The 16,311-nt window shown below is 41.9% G+C and overlaps 1 protein-coding gene across 2 annotated transcripts in view; it reads left to right on the forward strand.

Moving 5' to 3' along the window:
• Positions 1–16,311, forward strand: part of AKAP12 (A-kinase anchoring protein 12) — a 128,538-nt gene that overhangs the window by 82,762 nt on the left and 29,465 nt on the right. The window contains exon 1 of one of the 2 annotated variants that reach the window (XM_049903592.1): positions 12,426–12,655. The exons of the other annotated variant lie outside the window; for it this stretch is intronic. Within the exon in view, the coding sequence (XP_049759549.1) occupies positions 12,631–12,655 (25 nt within the window). The 5' untranslated portion in view covers positions 12,426–12,630. Of the gene's footprint in view, positions 1–12,425; positions 12,656–16,311 lie in introns of those variants that run through there. 2 annotated transcript variants of the gene reach the window in all.

The raw sequence follows: 16,311 nt of genomic DNA on the forward strand, positions 1-16,311 counted from the left end.
CAATGCCCCCAGGAGCCTTTTTAGACCTTTTTCTCCTAATCATTGCTCCTATGAACTGTTAATACCACATATATACTATGTATCAGTTTATCTACTGTATATATATCAGTGCTTTATACATAAAACAAGTAATTTTTTTTTAGCTCTCCCTTCCATCAACCAATTTTCACCCCACTGGGGAGCAATATTGCCTCCATTGAAAATGTATGGTGTGAAGTTTGCATAATTGTTAATATTTTGTTTTTGCTTTTAACACATAAGCTAGTGCTTTGTTCACCTCAGAATAACACCGGTGTGTGATATTTTCATTTTTCCATCATTTGAGGCCCAGACATAGCTAACAGAAGAGCCTGAACTAAGCTAGCTTTCCAGACTCTGGAATTCTCTTTTGACTATGCCATAGAGAACTCACTGCCATCAAGTTGGTTCCAACTCATAGCGAAACGATAGGACAGAGTAGAACTGCCCCACAGAGTTTCAAAGGCTATAAATCTTTATGGAAGCAGACTGCCACGCCTTTCTCCCGAGGAGCAGCTGCTGGGTTCAAACTACTGACCTTTTGGTTAACAGCTGAGCGCTTTAACCACTGTGCCTCCAGGACTCCTCATACTATAGAAAGGGGTGTGCAGAGTCTTAAGACGAATAGAGGATTTGAACCCAAGATACTTGGGAAAGAATTTGGTTCCTATTCATGTATCAAAACCAGTTGGTGTTGAGTTAACTTGGACTCATGGTGGGCGACTCGTGTGTCAGAGTAGAACCGTGCTCCATAGGGTTTTCAGTGGCTGATTTTTTGGAAGGATCACCAGGCCTTTCTTCTGAGGATGGATTCAAACCTCCAACCTTTGGGTTAGCAGCCAAGCATGTTAACCATTTGCACCACCCAGGGACTCCTCCTATTTGTGTACCTGGACCAAGTTTGGTATTAAAAGAATCTTTTTTAGAAAATTTTAAAAGATGACACATTTTGACTTTAATCTGCCTTCAGCTTGCTAATTTAAGATGTTCTAGTGATTGAAGAGTTTTAAGATCATGATGTAGACCGCTTTGCGTTTCTGATGGAAAACTCTAAGGTATAGCTCTGAGTTCAAGCCTTGGAGTTCAGGGCTTCCCAGGCAGTCAGGTTGGCCACATGCAGCCCAGGGCCCTGTGTCAAAAACGCTGGGTGTTCTAATTGCAAAAATAACAAGGGTATGTTGTAGAAAAATTGTCAAATGCAGAAAAGTATCAAGACAGAAATGACACAAAATTCCACCATGGTTGGGCTTTTGTGATTCTTCGTTCTAGCCTCTCTTTTCCCGGGCCTTCCAGATGTATGGGTCTATTTGGATTTTAAAAAGCAAAATTGGCTCAAAGAGACGACATGTACAGCAGTGTTCACTACAGCACTATTCGCAGTAGCCAAACGGTAGAAACGAACCAAGTGTCCGTCAACAGATGAATGGATAAACAAAATGTCGCGCATACGTGGAATACCACCCAGCCAGTAAGAGAAATGTCTTGATACATGCTACCGGGTGGATAGATGCTTGAAGACATTATGCTGAGTGAAATAAATCAAACACAAAAGAACAAATATTGTATGATCCCACGTGTATGAAATAATCTAGAACAGGTAAACCCATTGAGACAAAGGAAGATGAATAGTTACCAGGGAATGATGGGAGGAAGGAAGAGAAATTGGAAAAAAAAGAAAAAAAGTACACACGTACACACACAAAGCAAAGTTGGGATTACATTCAATACACAGTTTATACCCTGCTTTTACCCTGAACAGAAAGGTGCGGGTTTGTAAATCAAGGCAGGCATTTTCCTTGTCGTAAAACGCTTCACACATGGTTTTGCCAAATATTCCACTGAACGGGTAGACATACCATTTCCCTACTATTGGGACACTGAAAAAAAAAACAACACCCAAACCTGCTGCCATCGAATCGATTCCAACTCATAGCGACCCTATAGGACAGAGCAGAACTGCCCCTCAGAGTTTCCAGGGAGTGCCTGGTGGATTCAAACTGCCGACCTTTTGGTTAGCAGCCGTGACGCTTAACCACCACACCACCAAGGTTCCCATTGGGATACTTAGGTTCTTTAAATATTATAATTTGCAAGCAGTAAACATTCTTGTACATAAATCTTTGTCACCTCTCATTTGGTATAGTTCATAGAAGAACTGCTAATTCAAAGAATATAAATATCTGAGGACTCAATCCAGGGAGAATAATATTTATTTTACATCACTTTCATTACCAGGTTTGAGTTTTTTAATGTTTTTTTTACCCTTGCTTTCCCCCCGCCCATAAATTGTCTGGCTAAGTATATTTTAAATCCCCCTTTAGCTTTTTCTATTGTGTCACAATAGTCTTTTTGAGGAAGAGTTCTTTAGATTATTTGTCTTAGGGATTTTGAATCAAAATAACTATACAAACATGTCCAGTTCAACTGGACCATAAAATTCAATTAACTGGTATTCATCTGTGCTCATAGCACGGGGTAGAGATCTGCCAAGCCTGACTCTCACTTGCCAGTGCCGTTTAGAGTCGATGTATATATCTATCTCCTTCTCTACAGTTATCCAGCTTGGGACAGATTTTAGTTCAGTTTGAAATTATCTTGGAGCATTTCGAAAAGAATAACGGTAGCATAGACATCCCCTTGGTTAGGTTCATCTGTCCTTTTCCAGTCAGGGGAGATAGAGGCCCCACTGGTTTTTGATTTTTTCTTTTCCTCTAAGTGTAATGCCAGGTTGCAGAGAAAATGAAATTAGAAGAGATCAGAGAGGGCTGGATTTGGTGTCTGAGTCCATTTCTCCAGCTCATGTGCAGGTTAAATTCCCAGGCCTCCCTGGAGGAAGTTATTGTTGAGTCGGCCTCCCAGCTCATGGGATTGCACTCTTGTGATCCACAGGGTTTTTAGGAGCTGGGTTTTCAGCAGTAGATCACCAGGCCTTTCTTCCTAGTCTGCCTTGGTCTGGAGGCTCCACTGAAACCTGTTCACCATCATAGCATCACGCAAGCCTCTACTGACAGATGGGTGGTGACTGCTCATGAGGCGCGTTGGCTAGGAATCAAATCCAGGCGAGAATTCTACCCCTGAACCACCACCAAGGAAGTTAATGACCCTAATATAAGTGCTAATTCTGATGTATTGGTCCTTGTCTCCTCCCTTTCAGGAAAGAAAGAGTAAGCCCAAGTTTTTATTACCTTTGTTTGTTGACCAGTCCTGGCCTCCAAACTGCCAAACTTCTTCACTTCTCACCACTGCTTTGTGGTGTGTGAGGCTCCTGGCCACTATTTCTATCATTTAATCCTCTTCACATTTGGGTTCTGTTGCGCATTTCTCCTTGATTGCCTCACATTTCTGAGAAGGGAGATTCCTCCTCCTCGGGGCCCTTTTGCACACACCATTCCTTTGGGATGATCTCAGTCTCTCACAATCACGCGGCTTCACTGCCTTCCCCTGGCCTGACAGGCATCTTTCTGTGAATGATACGGTAACTTTTGACTCCTTCACCTTGGTCACCATGGTTTCCACCTGTTTTATTTCTAGAGTATCTTTCTCCCTGTCATTACTGCCCAGTTACCTTTCTAAATGACAGATCAGATTATGTGGCACCAACCCTGGTCCAAAGCCTTCAATGGGTCCTTGTAGCCTCCATGCAAGATTCTCATATTAAAAACAACTTTACCCAGCCCAGTGCCGTCTGGTTTCCAAAACAACTTTATTGAGATATAATTCACATCACATTCAGTTGAGCCCTTTAAAGCATACAATGCAATGATTTTTAGTATATTCAAAGTTGTGTAACAAATCCCCACAGCTTTAGAACATTTTTATCTCCTCATAAAGAAACCCCACACCCATTAGTAATCATTCTCCCTATCCTCCCTAACTCCCCAGCCCTGGGTTACCTGTGATCTACTTCTGGCTCTATGAACTTGCCTTTTCTGGACATTTTGTGTAAATGGAATCATACTATATGTACTGAGTTCTTTCACTTAGCATAATTTCTTCAATGTTTACCCATGTTATAGCTTGTATCAATACTTAATTCTTTTTGACTGCCAAATAATATTCCATTGTATAGATACAGGAAAGGTGTGTGTCAGGGTTGTATCCTTTCACCATACCTATTTAATATGTATGCTGAGCAAATTATCCCAGAAGCTGGACTATATGAAGAAAGCAGCATCAGGATTGAAGGAAGACTCATTAACAACCTGTGATATGCAGGTGACACAACCTTGCTTGCTGAAAGTGAAGAAGACTTGAAGCACTTACTGATGAAGAGCAAAGACCACAGCCTTCAGTATGTAGTCCATACTGAAGTCCACACCTCCACATAAAGAAAACAGAAATCCTCACAACTGGACCAGTGAGCAACATCACAATAAATAGAGTAAATATCGAAGTTGTAAAAAATTTCATTTTACCTGGATTCACAATCAACACCCAAGGAAGCAGTAGTTAAGAAATCAAATGACGCATTCCACTGGGCAAATCTGCTGCAAAAGAGACCTCTTTAAAGTGTTAAAAAGCAAAGATGTCACTTTAAGGACTAAGGTGCGCCTGACCTAAGCCATAGTGTTTTCATTCACTTCATATGTATGTGAAAGCTGGACAATGAATAAAGAAGACTGAAGAAGAATTGATGCCTTTGAATTATGGTGTTGGCAAGGAATATGGAATATACTATGCAGTGCCAGAAGAACCAACCAATCTGTCTCGGAAGTACCGCCAGAATGCTCATTAGAAACAAGGATGGCGAGACTTTGTCTCACATACTTTGGAATGTTATCAGGAGGGACCAGTCCCTAGAGAAGAACATCATACTTGGTAGAGTAGAGGGTCAGTGAAAAAGAGGATGACCCTCAACAAGATGGTTTGACACAGTGGCTGCAACAATAAGCTCAAGCATAACAACAATTGTGAGGATGGCGCAGGACTGGGCAGTGTTTCATTCTGTTGTACATAGGGTCGCTATGAGTTGGAGCTGACTCGACAGCACCTAACAGCAACAACAGCATAGATACACCACATTTTGTTTATCCATTCAACCGTTGATGGACACTCGAGTTGTTTCCACTTTTTGGCTCTTTTGAAAAATGATGCTATGAACATTCATGTACAAGTTTTTACGTGGATTATGTTTTCATTTCTCTTGAGTATATACGTAGGAGTGGAATTGCTGGATCATATGGTGACCCAATGTTCAACATTTTGACAAACTGCCAAGCTGGTTTCCAAAGCAGCTGCACCATTTTACATTCCCACAGTAGTGTCCTAGGTTTCCAATTTCTCTGCATCCTTGCCAACACTTGGTATTATCTGTGTTTTTTATTACATCTAGCACAGTGGAGAAGAAGTGGCATCTCATTTTGATTTGCATCTTCCTGATGACTAATGATGTTGACCATCTTTTCACATGCTTATTGGCCATTTGTATATCTTCTCTAGAGAAATATCTCTGCTTATTTTTTAATTGAGTTATTTCTTACAAAGTTACAGATGTCATCCAAAACCCTTCATAATCTAGCCTCAAACATGGTATTTCTAGTCTCGTTTCCAACTGTCATCCCTGTGCCTGTCCTCTCCTTTCCTGATCTTCCCAGGTAGACTGTACCTGTAGCTACAATGAACTCATTCATGATTCCCTGAATGTCGCCATGTTCTTCCTACCTTTGCCCCTGAAGCTCCCTCTGCTGGGCTGCCCTCCTCTGGGCCCATGTGGGGATGTCCCACCATCCTTTCAGTGGCTGGCTCAGTGCTGTTTCAAAGGTGAGCTGAACTGGACCACGCCCATCTCTACCTCTGGATGTGTCTACCTCCCAAGACTGAGCTATCTGAGGCCAGGGACAATATCTAACTGTATCCCTGGGTGCTTAGTATAATTCATATGGAACAAGGTTTTGGTACATACTTGTTGAATGAACCATAAAAATTTGAGAAAACATTTTTTTCTATCTACCTATTTATGATATGGTAACCAAAAACCACACTCGTTGCTGTCAAGTCAATTCTGACTCATAGTGACCCTATAGGACAGAGCAGAACTGCCCCCATACAGTTCCAAGGAGCGCCTGGTGGATTAGAACTTCCAACCTTTTGGTTAGCAGCTGTAGCTCTTAATGGTAGGTGGCATAAATGATTTAAATTTGACTGCTAACCTAAAGGTTGGCGAGTTTAAACTTACCCGGAGATACTGCAGAAGAAAAGACCTGGTGATCAGCTTCTGTAAAGATGACAGCCAAGAAAGCCCTACAGAGCAGATCTATTCTGTAACACTTGGGGTCGCCATGAGTCAGAATTAACTCAACGGCAACTAACAGCAACAAACATTTTCTGTAATTTTAGTTTCAGATGGTGATGTCTTCCTTTAAGAATTGTGATTTAAGAAAGATACAGCCAAGAGGGTCAGAAGCTGGCCAAATGGACACGAAAAGAGAAAGTAGAGAGGAGGAGTGTGCTGTCTCATTAGAGGGAGAGCAATTAGGAGTATATCGCAAGGTGTTTATAAATTTTTGTATGAGAGTCCAACTTGATTTGTAAACTTTCACTTAAAGCACAATAAAAATTAAAAAAAAAAGACTAAAAAAAAAGTTACAGCCAAAGAGTAAACAGGGAATGGAAGTGATAACAAAAGAAAATTGCCTGCATTAAGCACTAACCTTGTTTCTGATCTTTATTCCTGCTCTTATCCTGATGGATGATGTTGTTTCTTTATAAGTCCAGACCCACAGAGGTTCAGTGGGCAGCTGTACCAGACACCCGTCCTTGATGCCTCTCAGAGGTGGAGATCAAAGGACAGCTATCTGCTAAGAGAGCCAACAGCGTGCAACATGATCTATTACTCTGCCTCGTGGTCTCACCGACCTCTTCTAGACTATCACATCAGATGTGGTGTCTCTACCAGTGTCATAAAAAGAAGAAAAAAACTTTAAGTGCCAAAATTGAGCAGCAATACACTTACCCTTTTCAATGTTATTTTGGGTCTTAAATTTGTAACTAGCTAGTGTCTTCCTCTCCAGCTCAGTGAGATAGCTGTGCTTGTCTGTCAGGTTGGGGCTTTTGGAAAGGAGAAGAGCTGACGATGAAGCTATGCAAGGTGAGAAGAACCCACCGATGCCCCCATAAATCAAACCTGTATTTCAGGGGTGGCACCGGATGACAGCCATGTGCTGTCCCCCCACCAGCTGGTGCTAAAAATCTGCAGAGCTGAGACCTCAGATCCCCGAGGCTCTTGGGACAGCTCTGGGAAGGGGCTTCACTGTAGGGGTGGACTACCCAAGGTTAGCAAGGGCTTACTTGTGCTTACTAATCTGTAGTGAACAGTTTCACATTTTTTCACCTCATCAAAGATGAGGCATCTTAAAAGACCTATACAAAGAAAACTACAAGGCAGTACTGCAAGAGACCTACATAAGCGGAAAAACATACGTTGCTCATGGATAGGAAGACTTAAAATTATAAAAATGTCTATTCTACCAAAAGTGATACGTAGATACAAGGCAATTCCGATTCAAATTCTGACATTTTTTAATGAGATGGAGAAACAAATCACCAATTTCATATGGAAGGGAAAGAGGTCCTGGATAAGTAAAGCATTATTGAAAAAGAAGAACAAAGTGGGAGGCCTCACTCTACCTGATTTTAGAACCTATTATACCACCACAGTAGTCAAAACAGCCTGGTACTGGTACAACAACAGCTACACAGACCAATGGAAGAGAACTGAGAATCCAGACATAAATCCAGCCACATATGAGCAGCTGATATTTGACAAAGGCCCAAAGTCAGTTAAATGGAGAAAAGACAGTCTGTTTAACAAATGGTACTGGTATAACTGGATATCCATCTGCAAAAAAATGAAACAAGACCCATACCTCACACCATGCACAAAAACTAACTCAAAATGCATCAAAGACTTAAATATAAAATCTAAAATGATAAAGATCATGGGAGAAAAAATAGGGACAACGTTAGGAGCCCTAATACATGGCATAAACAATATACAAAACATTACCAACTATGCAGAAAAGAAACTAGATAACTGGGAACTCCCAAAAATCAAACACCTATGCTCATCCAAAAACTTCACCAAAAGAGTAAAAAGACTACCTACAGACTGGGAAAAAGTTTTTAGCTATGACATTTCTGATCAGCGTCTGATCTCTAAAATCTACATGATACTGCAAAAACTCAACTACAAAAAGACAAATAATCCAATTAAAAAATGGGCAAAGGATATGAACAGGCAGTTCACTAAACAAAACATTCAGGTGGCTAACAGATACATGAGGAAATGCTCACGATCATTAGCCATTAGAGAAATGCAAATCAAAACTACAATGAGAGTCCATGTCACTCCAAGAAGGCTGGCATTAATCCAAAAAACACAAAATAATAAATGTTGGAGAGGTTGTGGAGAGACTGGAACACTTTTACACTGCTGGCGGGAATGTAAAATGGTACAACCACTTTGGAAATCAATTTGGCGCTTCCTTAAAAAACTAGGAATAGAATTACCGTAGGATCCAGCAGTCCCACTCCTTGGAATATACACTAGAGATTTAAGAGCCTTTACATGAACAGATACATGCACACCCATGTTCACTGCAACACTGTTTACAGTAGCAAAAGGATGGAAGCAGCCAAGGCGCCCATCAACAAATGAATGGGTAAATAAGTTATGGTATATTCACAGAATGGAATATTATGCATCAATAAAGAACAATGATGAATCCGTGAAACATTTCATAACATGGAGGAATCTGGAAAGCATTATGCTGAGTGAAATTAGTCAGTTGCAAAAGGACAAATATTGTATAAGACCACTATTATAATAACTGGAGAAATAGTTTAAACAGAGAAGAAAATATTCTTTGATGGTTATGAGAGGGAGGGAGAGGGGATTTCACTGGTTAGATAGTGGATAGGAATTATTTTGGGTGAAGGGAAGGACAACACACAATACAGGCGAGGTCAGCACAAATGGACTAAACTAAAAGCAAAGAAGTTTCCTGAATAAACTGAACGCTTCAAAGGCCAGCATAGCAGGGGCGGGGTTTGGGGACCATGGTTTCAGGGGACATCTAAGTCAATTGGCATAATAAAATCTATTAAGGAAACATTCTGCATCTCACTTGGGAGAGTGGCTTCTGGGGTCTTAAATGCTAGCAAGCAGCCATCTAAGATGCATCAGTGGGTCTCAACCCACCTGCAGCAAAGGAGAATGAACAACACTAAAGACACAAGGTAATTACGAGCTCAAGAGACAGAACCTAAAACCCAGTGCTGTTGAGTTGATTCCGACTCATAGCGACCCTATAAGATGGAGTAGAAATGCCCCATAGAGCTTCCAAGGAGCACCAGGCGGATTTGAACTGCCGACCCTTTGGTTAGCAGCTATAGCACTTAACCACTATGCCACCAGGGTTTCTAAGAGGCAGAAAGGACCACATAAACCAGAGACTGCATCGGCCCAAGACCAGAAGAGCTGGATGGTGCCCAGCTATAACCGATGACTGTTATGACAGGAAACACAGCAGAGAACCCCTGAGGGAGCAGGAGAGCAGTGGGATGCAGACCCCAAATTCTTGTAAAAAGAACAGACTTAATGGTCTGACTGAGACTAGAAGGACCCCGGAGGTCATGGTCCCCAGACCTTCTGTTGGCCCAGACAGGAACCATTCCCGAAGCCAACTCTTCAGACATGGATTGGACTGGACAATCGGATAGAAAATGATACTGGTGAAGAATGAGCCTCTTGGAGCTTCTTGGATCAAGTAGACACATGAGACTATGTTGGCATCTCCTGTCTGGAGGGGAGATGAGAGAGCAGAGGGGGTCAGAAGCTGACCAAGTGGACACGAAAATAGAGAGTCGAGAGAAGGAGTGTGCTCATTAGGGAGAGAGCAATTAGGAGTATATAGCAAGGTGTTTATGAATTTTTGTATGAGAGACTGACTTGATTTGTAAACTTTCACTTAAAGCACAGTAAACATTTAAAAAAAAAAAAAAGATAGGCATCTATCTCTCTCCCAACCCTATAGCACCTTCCTACAGATTCAAAGCCTCTTTTCAAATTTACAGTCCCCAACAGGGATGGATAAGGCAGTAAGCAAGGTAAGCACGGCCTTATTGCGCATAGTTACTAATCTTTGTGAACATCATCGATGTGCTAAAAACCACGTGAAACTATTCACACAGATTACTGAGTATGCACAAGGCGGTGCCTGCCTCGCTTATTAGGTAATCCACCCCTGTTGGGCTCCGCTTGAGGACATGGTATCTGTGCTGACACACATGCATTATATCTGTGCTGTTACATGTGCTTGGGAAAGCTATAGGCCACTCATTTAATGTAGACCACCCATGTGACCTCCAGGGTCTGCTTTGTACATGGTTCTGCACCCCGAGGAGCCTGCAGGGTGGGGACTGGAATATAGTGGCAGGAACAGAATGACTGAGCTGCCCTGCCCCCGGCTATGTGGCCTGAAGAGGGACACACACACCAGACTCCCATTATCACTGCAGCAATTTGTGAACTAAACTGAAGACTCCTCTAGGGAAGATAAAAGGGTAGGAAGCTGCTAAGTGGCTCTGCTGGGTATCAGCAGTATCTCACCATGTCAGAACAAGGCTCATCACTCCCTGCTCCTATGTGGACCTTCAGTCAGGCTGGGTGCTTGCAGGCTTCTGTGGAGTATAAGATGGAAGCCAGGTCTGTGGAGAGGATGAAGCTGCATTTTGAAACAAAATCGGATTGCTGGCCAGTCTGAGGCTTGATTTTGCTCGCGGTAGGTCTGAATATGGTGTGTTTCGCCCCCTAGTGGCCAGAGGCAGAAACTATGTGCCGTGCCAGGCAGCACGCTTGACGGTTTGCTTTTTCTTGACACTCCTCTTCTCCTGACCCTTCTCTTTACTGGGTACGCTCCAGTCCATCCCTATCCCCCTCCTTGCCCCAAGAAGTAATGAACTAAATCTTCATGGTCTGAAGAGAAGAGCAACAGTAAAACATTTCTTTTTGTTTGCTTAGGGGAAGAACCCTGTTAATGGGGTCAGACAGGCAAGGCATGAAATGATAAATGGATAAAGGACGGAAAGGAAGAAACAAAGCCAGGGGGCCCAAATGGACCTAACCCTAATAGAAAATTTATATACAAAAGTGTGTTAAAATTGTAAGAACACTCTGACTCATTTAACACTTACCTTGTGTCTTTACGTAGAACAAATCTGAAACTTTGGTGAAAAAGAATTTAAGGCTCCCTGGAATTTTCTGAAATTTTAATATAGGTTCTGACTGATTTTCACTTGTGTGTATGGGGTTGCCATGAGTTGGAATCGACTCAGCAGCAACAGGTTTGTTTTTTGCTTTTTTTTTTTGCTTATATACTAAAGGTGTGTTGTTGTTATTGTATGCCGTCGAGTTGATTCCAACTCATAGCAACCCTATAGGATAGAGTAGAACTGCCCCATAGGGTTTACAAGACTGTAATCTTTATGGAAGCAGACTACCACATCTTTCTCCAGCAGAGCTACTGTTGGGTTTGAACCACAGACCTTTTGGTTAGCAGCTGAGTGTTTAACTACTGCACCACCAGGGCTCCCTACTAGAGGTATAATAGTGTCTAAATATTGGAATATGGCATAGTTTGATTTAAAATTTTAGTAACTTCTCCCATGAAAAACACAGATCTGAAGTATCCTGGTTTTTTTTAAAGTTGCCCTGATCCAGTGTCTTCCTTGTCTAGGAAGACAGGGCTTTGCAGAAGCAGTTATGTTGAAAAAATTTTTAAATCCCAGAAATTCTATACTGTGCTTTTAAGAATATACGTAGATTTGGTGAGCAACAATCATAAAGTATTTAAATAACAGCCCTTCTCAAAGGAGTTGGGGACGCAAGGCTACTAATAATTGCCAATCCCCAGATCAGTGCAATGTCTGTGTGTGTGCTTGTCAAAGAAACAGGTGGTGAAAAATATAAAATACACTGGATTCTAAAAAGAGGACCGTGTTCTGCACTTTACGAGCCTTTAAGCAAACTTAAAAGGACACAGCGCAGTTAAAAAAAAAAAGCTGAAGTAGAATTTAGCATCTGTACAGTCCTTTCCTTCAAATGACAGTAAAAGCTGGGTGGGTTCACTGGGGCAAGGGAAGAAGCAAAAGTTTAGTAGACAAAACACTGCTGACTGCGGGCCCTGTTCATCCAGCGACTGAAAACCCCTTCCTGGATCTCTGTGTGGAGCCGAGCGGACTGCTGACAGGCCCGCTGCAGGGAGGGCTCCTCTCCTTGGAAATGAAGCACATGACTCACTGGACTGTTGTGCCAAGTCCGGGAAGAGGTGCTTCGCCCTCCGAGCGACGGGGGAGGGGCCGGAGCGTGGGCGGGGTGGCCGCGCTGGGGGGGGTCCTCCTATAATTAGCTGGTGAGTCGCGTCCTCGGTCGCTGTCGCTGCAGCTCCGAAGGCGCCTCTCCTTCCCCCTCATCCGAGGGTGGCCTGGCGCTTGGTTCTGATCACAGCGGGACGACCCAGGGTTGGCAGTAAGGAGGCAGCTGCTTCGGTGTCCTGCCTGAGGACAGAAAGGAACGAGCGTACTTGTTGTCACCTGGACTTGGGCTGTTAAAACATGCTGGGGACCATTACCATCACAGGTGAGGCGGACGGCCAGCTCTGTTTTGCCCTCCGAGCCGTGGCAGGCTCGGTCGGAGGAAAACGCTTGCTTCGGTCTCATCTTAGTTTGAGTGGGGAGGTCAGTGACTGGACAGACGGGCGTTTATCTCGCTCCGTGTGCTAGATTTTTTTGTTTTGTTTTGTTTTTCCTATCAGAAGAGCATTCTCTTATCTGGCTTAGCAAGAAGCAAACACATCCAGCGTTTTGTTTTTGCCTGTGTAGGATCTTCCCGAAGGTGGCTAAGGAAGCCTTTAAGTGTACTGGGTTAAGCTTTTCCCCTGGAAGGAGGGGGATGTGGCCAGGAACCTCATAGGGGACAGAATAGTTAGTTCCCTTGTAGATCGAGGCGAATTTGCGAGTCGCTTGTGAAAGCCTCCTTGCTTGCTAGAGTCATAAAACAAGTTCTTATTTTTGAGAAATTGCACGTTTTTGGCATTTGGGCTTGGTTGTTAGGAATTTTCAACAAAGGCGTGCTTGGTGATCTCGGAGACTAAGACTTTAGCTCTGGTTCAAGTGGTGGTTTTAACATAGTTGCTATAAAATTAAGGGCGGCTGGAAAGCAGTATTATTTAGGCAATGAATAGTGAAAGCGTATGTTTCTTAAGCTTGCTTTCTAGGAATCTGACTGGGAGCATTATAATATTTACCGCCTAACTTTAACAAATAATTTACCTATGTCAAATATTTTTTTAACGCACTTACAGTCCCTCTATCTTGGTGTTTGATAATTTTATGTAAGTGGGACTGTAGCTTAGGAACCCAGCTATTTTCCCTTTCTCTGTCCCTCTTCCTCTCATCAAGAAAATTAAACTGCATTTGCTGATTTAGATTTATAAGAAGAGCTCTTATTTAAATACTTGATATCGTTGGCCACCAAATCTACATGTCTTCTTAAAAGCGCAGTATGGAATTTCCAGGACTTAAAATTTTTTCTCAACATAGTGGCTTCTGCAGAACCTTGTCTTTCTACACAATTTTAAATGAATGTGAAATTTTAGCAAAACTAAAAATATCTTTCACTTCCCATAGATAAGCTTGTTTACTTTGAGATGTCCCTCAAACACCTCCCCCCAATTTTACTTTACTAGCCTTTTTACCATTTACCTAAGCACAATAATTTGATACCTAGAAACTATTACTAAATAGAATACTAAATTAAATATTACTAAATAGAATATACAAATATACTAAATAGAATATACAAAATTAAACAATTAAAAACACAGAATCCTCCCATCTTTTCCAGATCATGAATTTTACTATGAATGAAATAAATATACACATGCCCAGCTGTGACATTGGATTGTCTAGAGTGTGGTCTCTGGGGTGTCACAGCTGGGGGTGGGGATCTGGGCATATCTTTCCTCTGGTACCTTCTGTGTGTGGGCCGATTATGCTCAGGATTTGATGAGTTTATCACGTGCTGAGTGTCTTGTGGGAAACGAGGCGGGGGGGTCCTTTCCTTTTTACTGGTAATTAAAGTTTAATAAACGTGGTTCAGATAATCCCAAAGGAAGGATAAATGAATGGAAACAGTTGGAAGGATTGTCTTATTTTTAAGGCAACCTTAAATAATGAGATCTATTGCTTTCTATCTATCTTTCTATCTATCTCCCTGGTGGCGTAGTGGTTAACTGCTACGGCTACTAACCAAAGGGACGGCTACTAACCAAAGGGACGGCAGTTTGAATCCACCAGGCGCTCCTTGAAAACTCTATGGGCCAGTTCTACTCTGTCCTATAGGGTCGCTATGAGTCGGAATCGACTCAACGGCACTGGGGTTATTGCTTTCTGGTTTTTATTTATATTACAGTGTGAGTATGAAAGATGTGGCAAAATTTTGCACTTTTTTCTGGTAATAAGAAAGTACATGGAAAATCTTAATCCCCCAAACTGCACAGTGTATAAACATTTCATAGAAGAAGTAAAAAAAATAAAAGGGATTTTCAGCTGTTTTTTGTTTTTTCCCTCCTTTGCAAGTTGTCCTGGTAAGGATGATTTACAAATCAATAGCCTTTAAATAGTTGGCAAAAAAAAAAAAAACCAAACCCAGTGCCATCAAGTCAATTTGGACTCATAGCGACCATATAGGACAGAGTTAGAAATGCCTCATAGGGTTTCTAAGAAGCAGTTGGTGGATTTGAACTGCCGACCTTTTGGTTAGCAGCCAAGCTCTTCACCACTGTGCAGCCAGGGCTCCAAAACAATAGTTGGCCAGAACCTTGAAAAGCAACGAGGTCTTTAAAAGTAGTATTGAGGCTCTAATTAAATATCAGAGCTCTCTTGCAACTTTGGGATTACTCATTTAAATAACATGAAAGAAAGTTATTCTATTGGTCATTGGTACTATGTTATCAGAGCAGTGTGTTTAAATTTCACAAGTAATAGGAAGAGAATGAGACTGTTGACATTTTTGTAGGAACTACTTAAGAGCGAGTTTCATTTCTAAAAGTAGGGAAAAGTGGTCATTCTCCCTTTATCCATTCTTCTCACCACACCCCCAGCACACAGACCACTGAGACGAATGCATCAGAGCTTGAATTACGAAATGGTTGATTATTCTATTGCCATTCTTGAGGTCCTACTCTCACGTCACGTTAGACACCATGAAAGAGTTTTCTTCTCACTCACATATCAATGTTATGCCATGGGGGGAAATGCTTACTAAGTTAGAAAAATATCTTTCCTATCTTACCTAACTCACACATTATCTAGTTTAGCTGATAAGTTCAATGCTTTGCAGACTGTAGTTGTTGTTAGCTGCCGTCGGGTTGATCCCAGACTCGTGGTGATCCCACACACAACAGATGGAAATGCTGCCGTGCCCACAATCGGTTGCAAATCAGATCATTGTGCCCTCTTGCAGACTGTAGAATATCATGAAAAATTAGGGCAATATTATTCTTTATCTTTCACATAAATGAGGAAAGAAAGAGCCTTCCAACATTCGCGCAAGTTTGGATTATTTAAAACTCACTTCCCTATGCAAATAATTTTACAAAATAAAAAAAAATATCCCTCACATGGCTGCTTCTAATCTGCCGTGGAGCCCGGATTAGTTATCAAGAGACTTGTGAGACACAAAATGGATACCCTCACAACCGCTGGAAAAGCTAGTTTTATAATAAAATCGAGGTCGAGAAGACCCTGTCTTGACACATTCCTTTTTAAAGACGGATAATGACATTTAATACCTACTGCTATTTCATTTATTCCTCAGGATAATTCTGCAAAAAGTTTTATGAAAAGTAAGTTTCTCATGGTTTGGCAACTCAACCAAGGTTTCACAGCTAGTAAGAGACATCACTGTGTAGAACCTTCTGGAAGACCTCTTTCTCGTGTAAAAGATGTTATGGATTAAATGGTGCTTCCCCCTCCCCCTAAAAAATACGTGTTAGAATCTTAATCCTTACACCTTAAACCCAGTTTGGACATAGGCTTTTTCTTTGTTATGTTAATTAGATTTTTTACCAGACTAGAACCCACTGCCATCTCTGACTCATTGCAACCCTATAGGACAGAGTAGAACTGCCTGATAGTTTCCAAGGAGCCCCTTGCGGATTCGAATTACCGGCCTCTTGGTTAGCAGCCGTAGCACTTAACTACTACGCCACCAGGGTTTCCACCAGACTAGAG

This window comes from Elephas maximus, chromosome 1, assembly GCF_024166365.1.
Source record: "Elephas maximus indicus isolate mEleMax1 chromosome 1, mEleMax1 primary haplotype, whole genome shotgun sequence".
Taxonomy (NCBI): Eukaryota; Metazoa; Chordata; class Mammalia; order Proboscidea; family Elephantidae; genus Elephas; species Elephas maximus.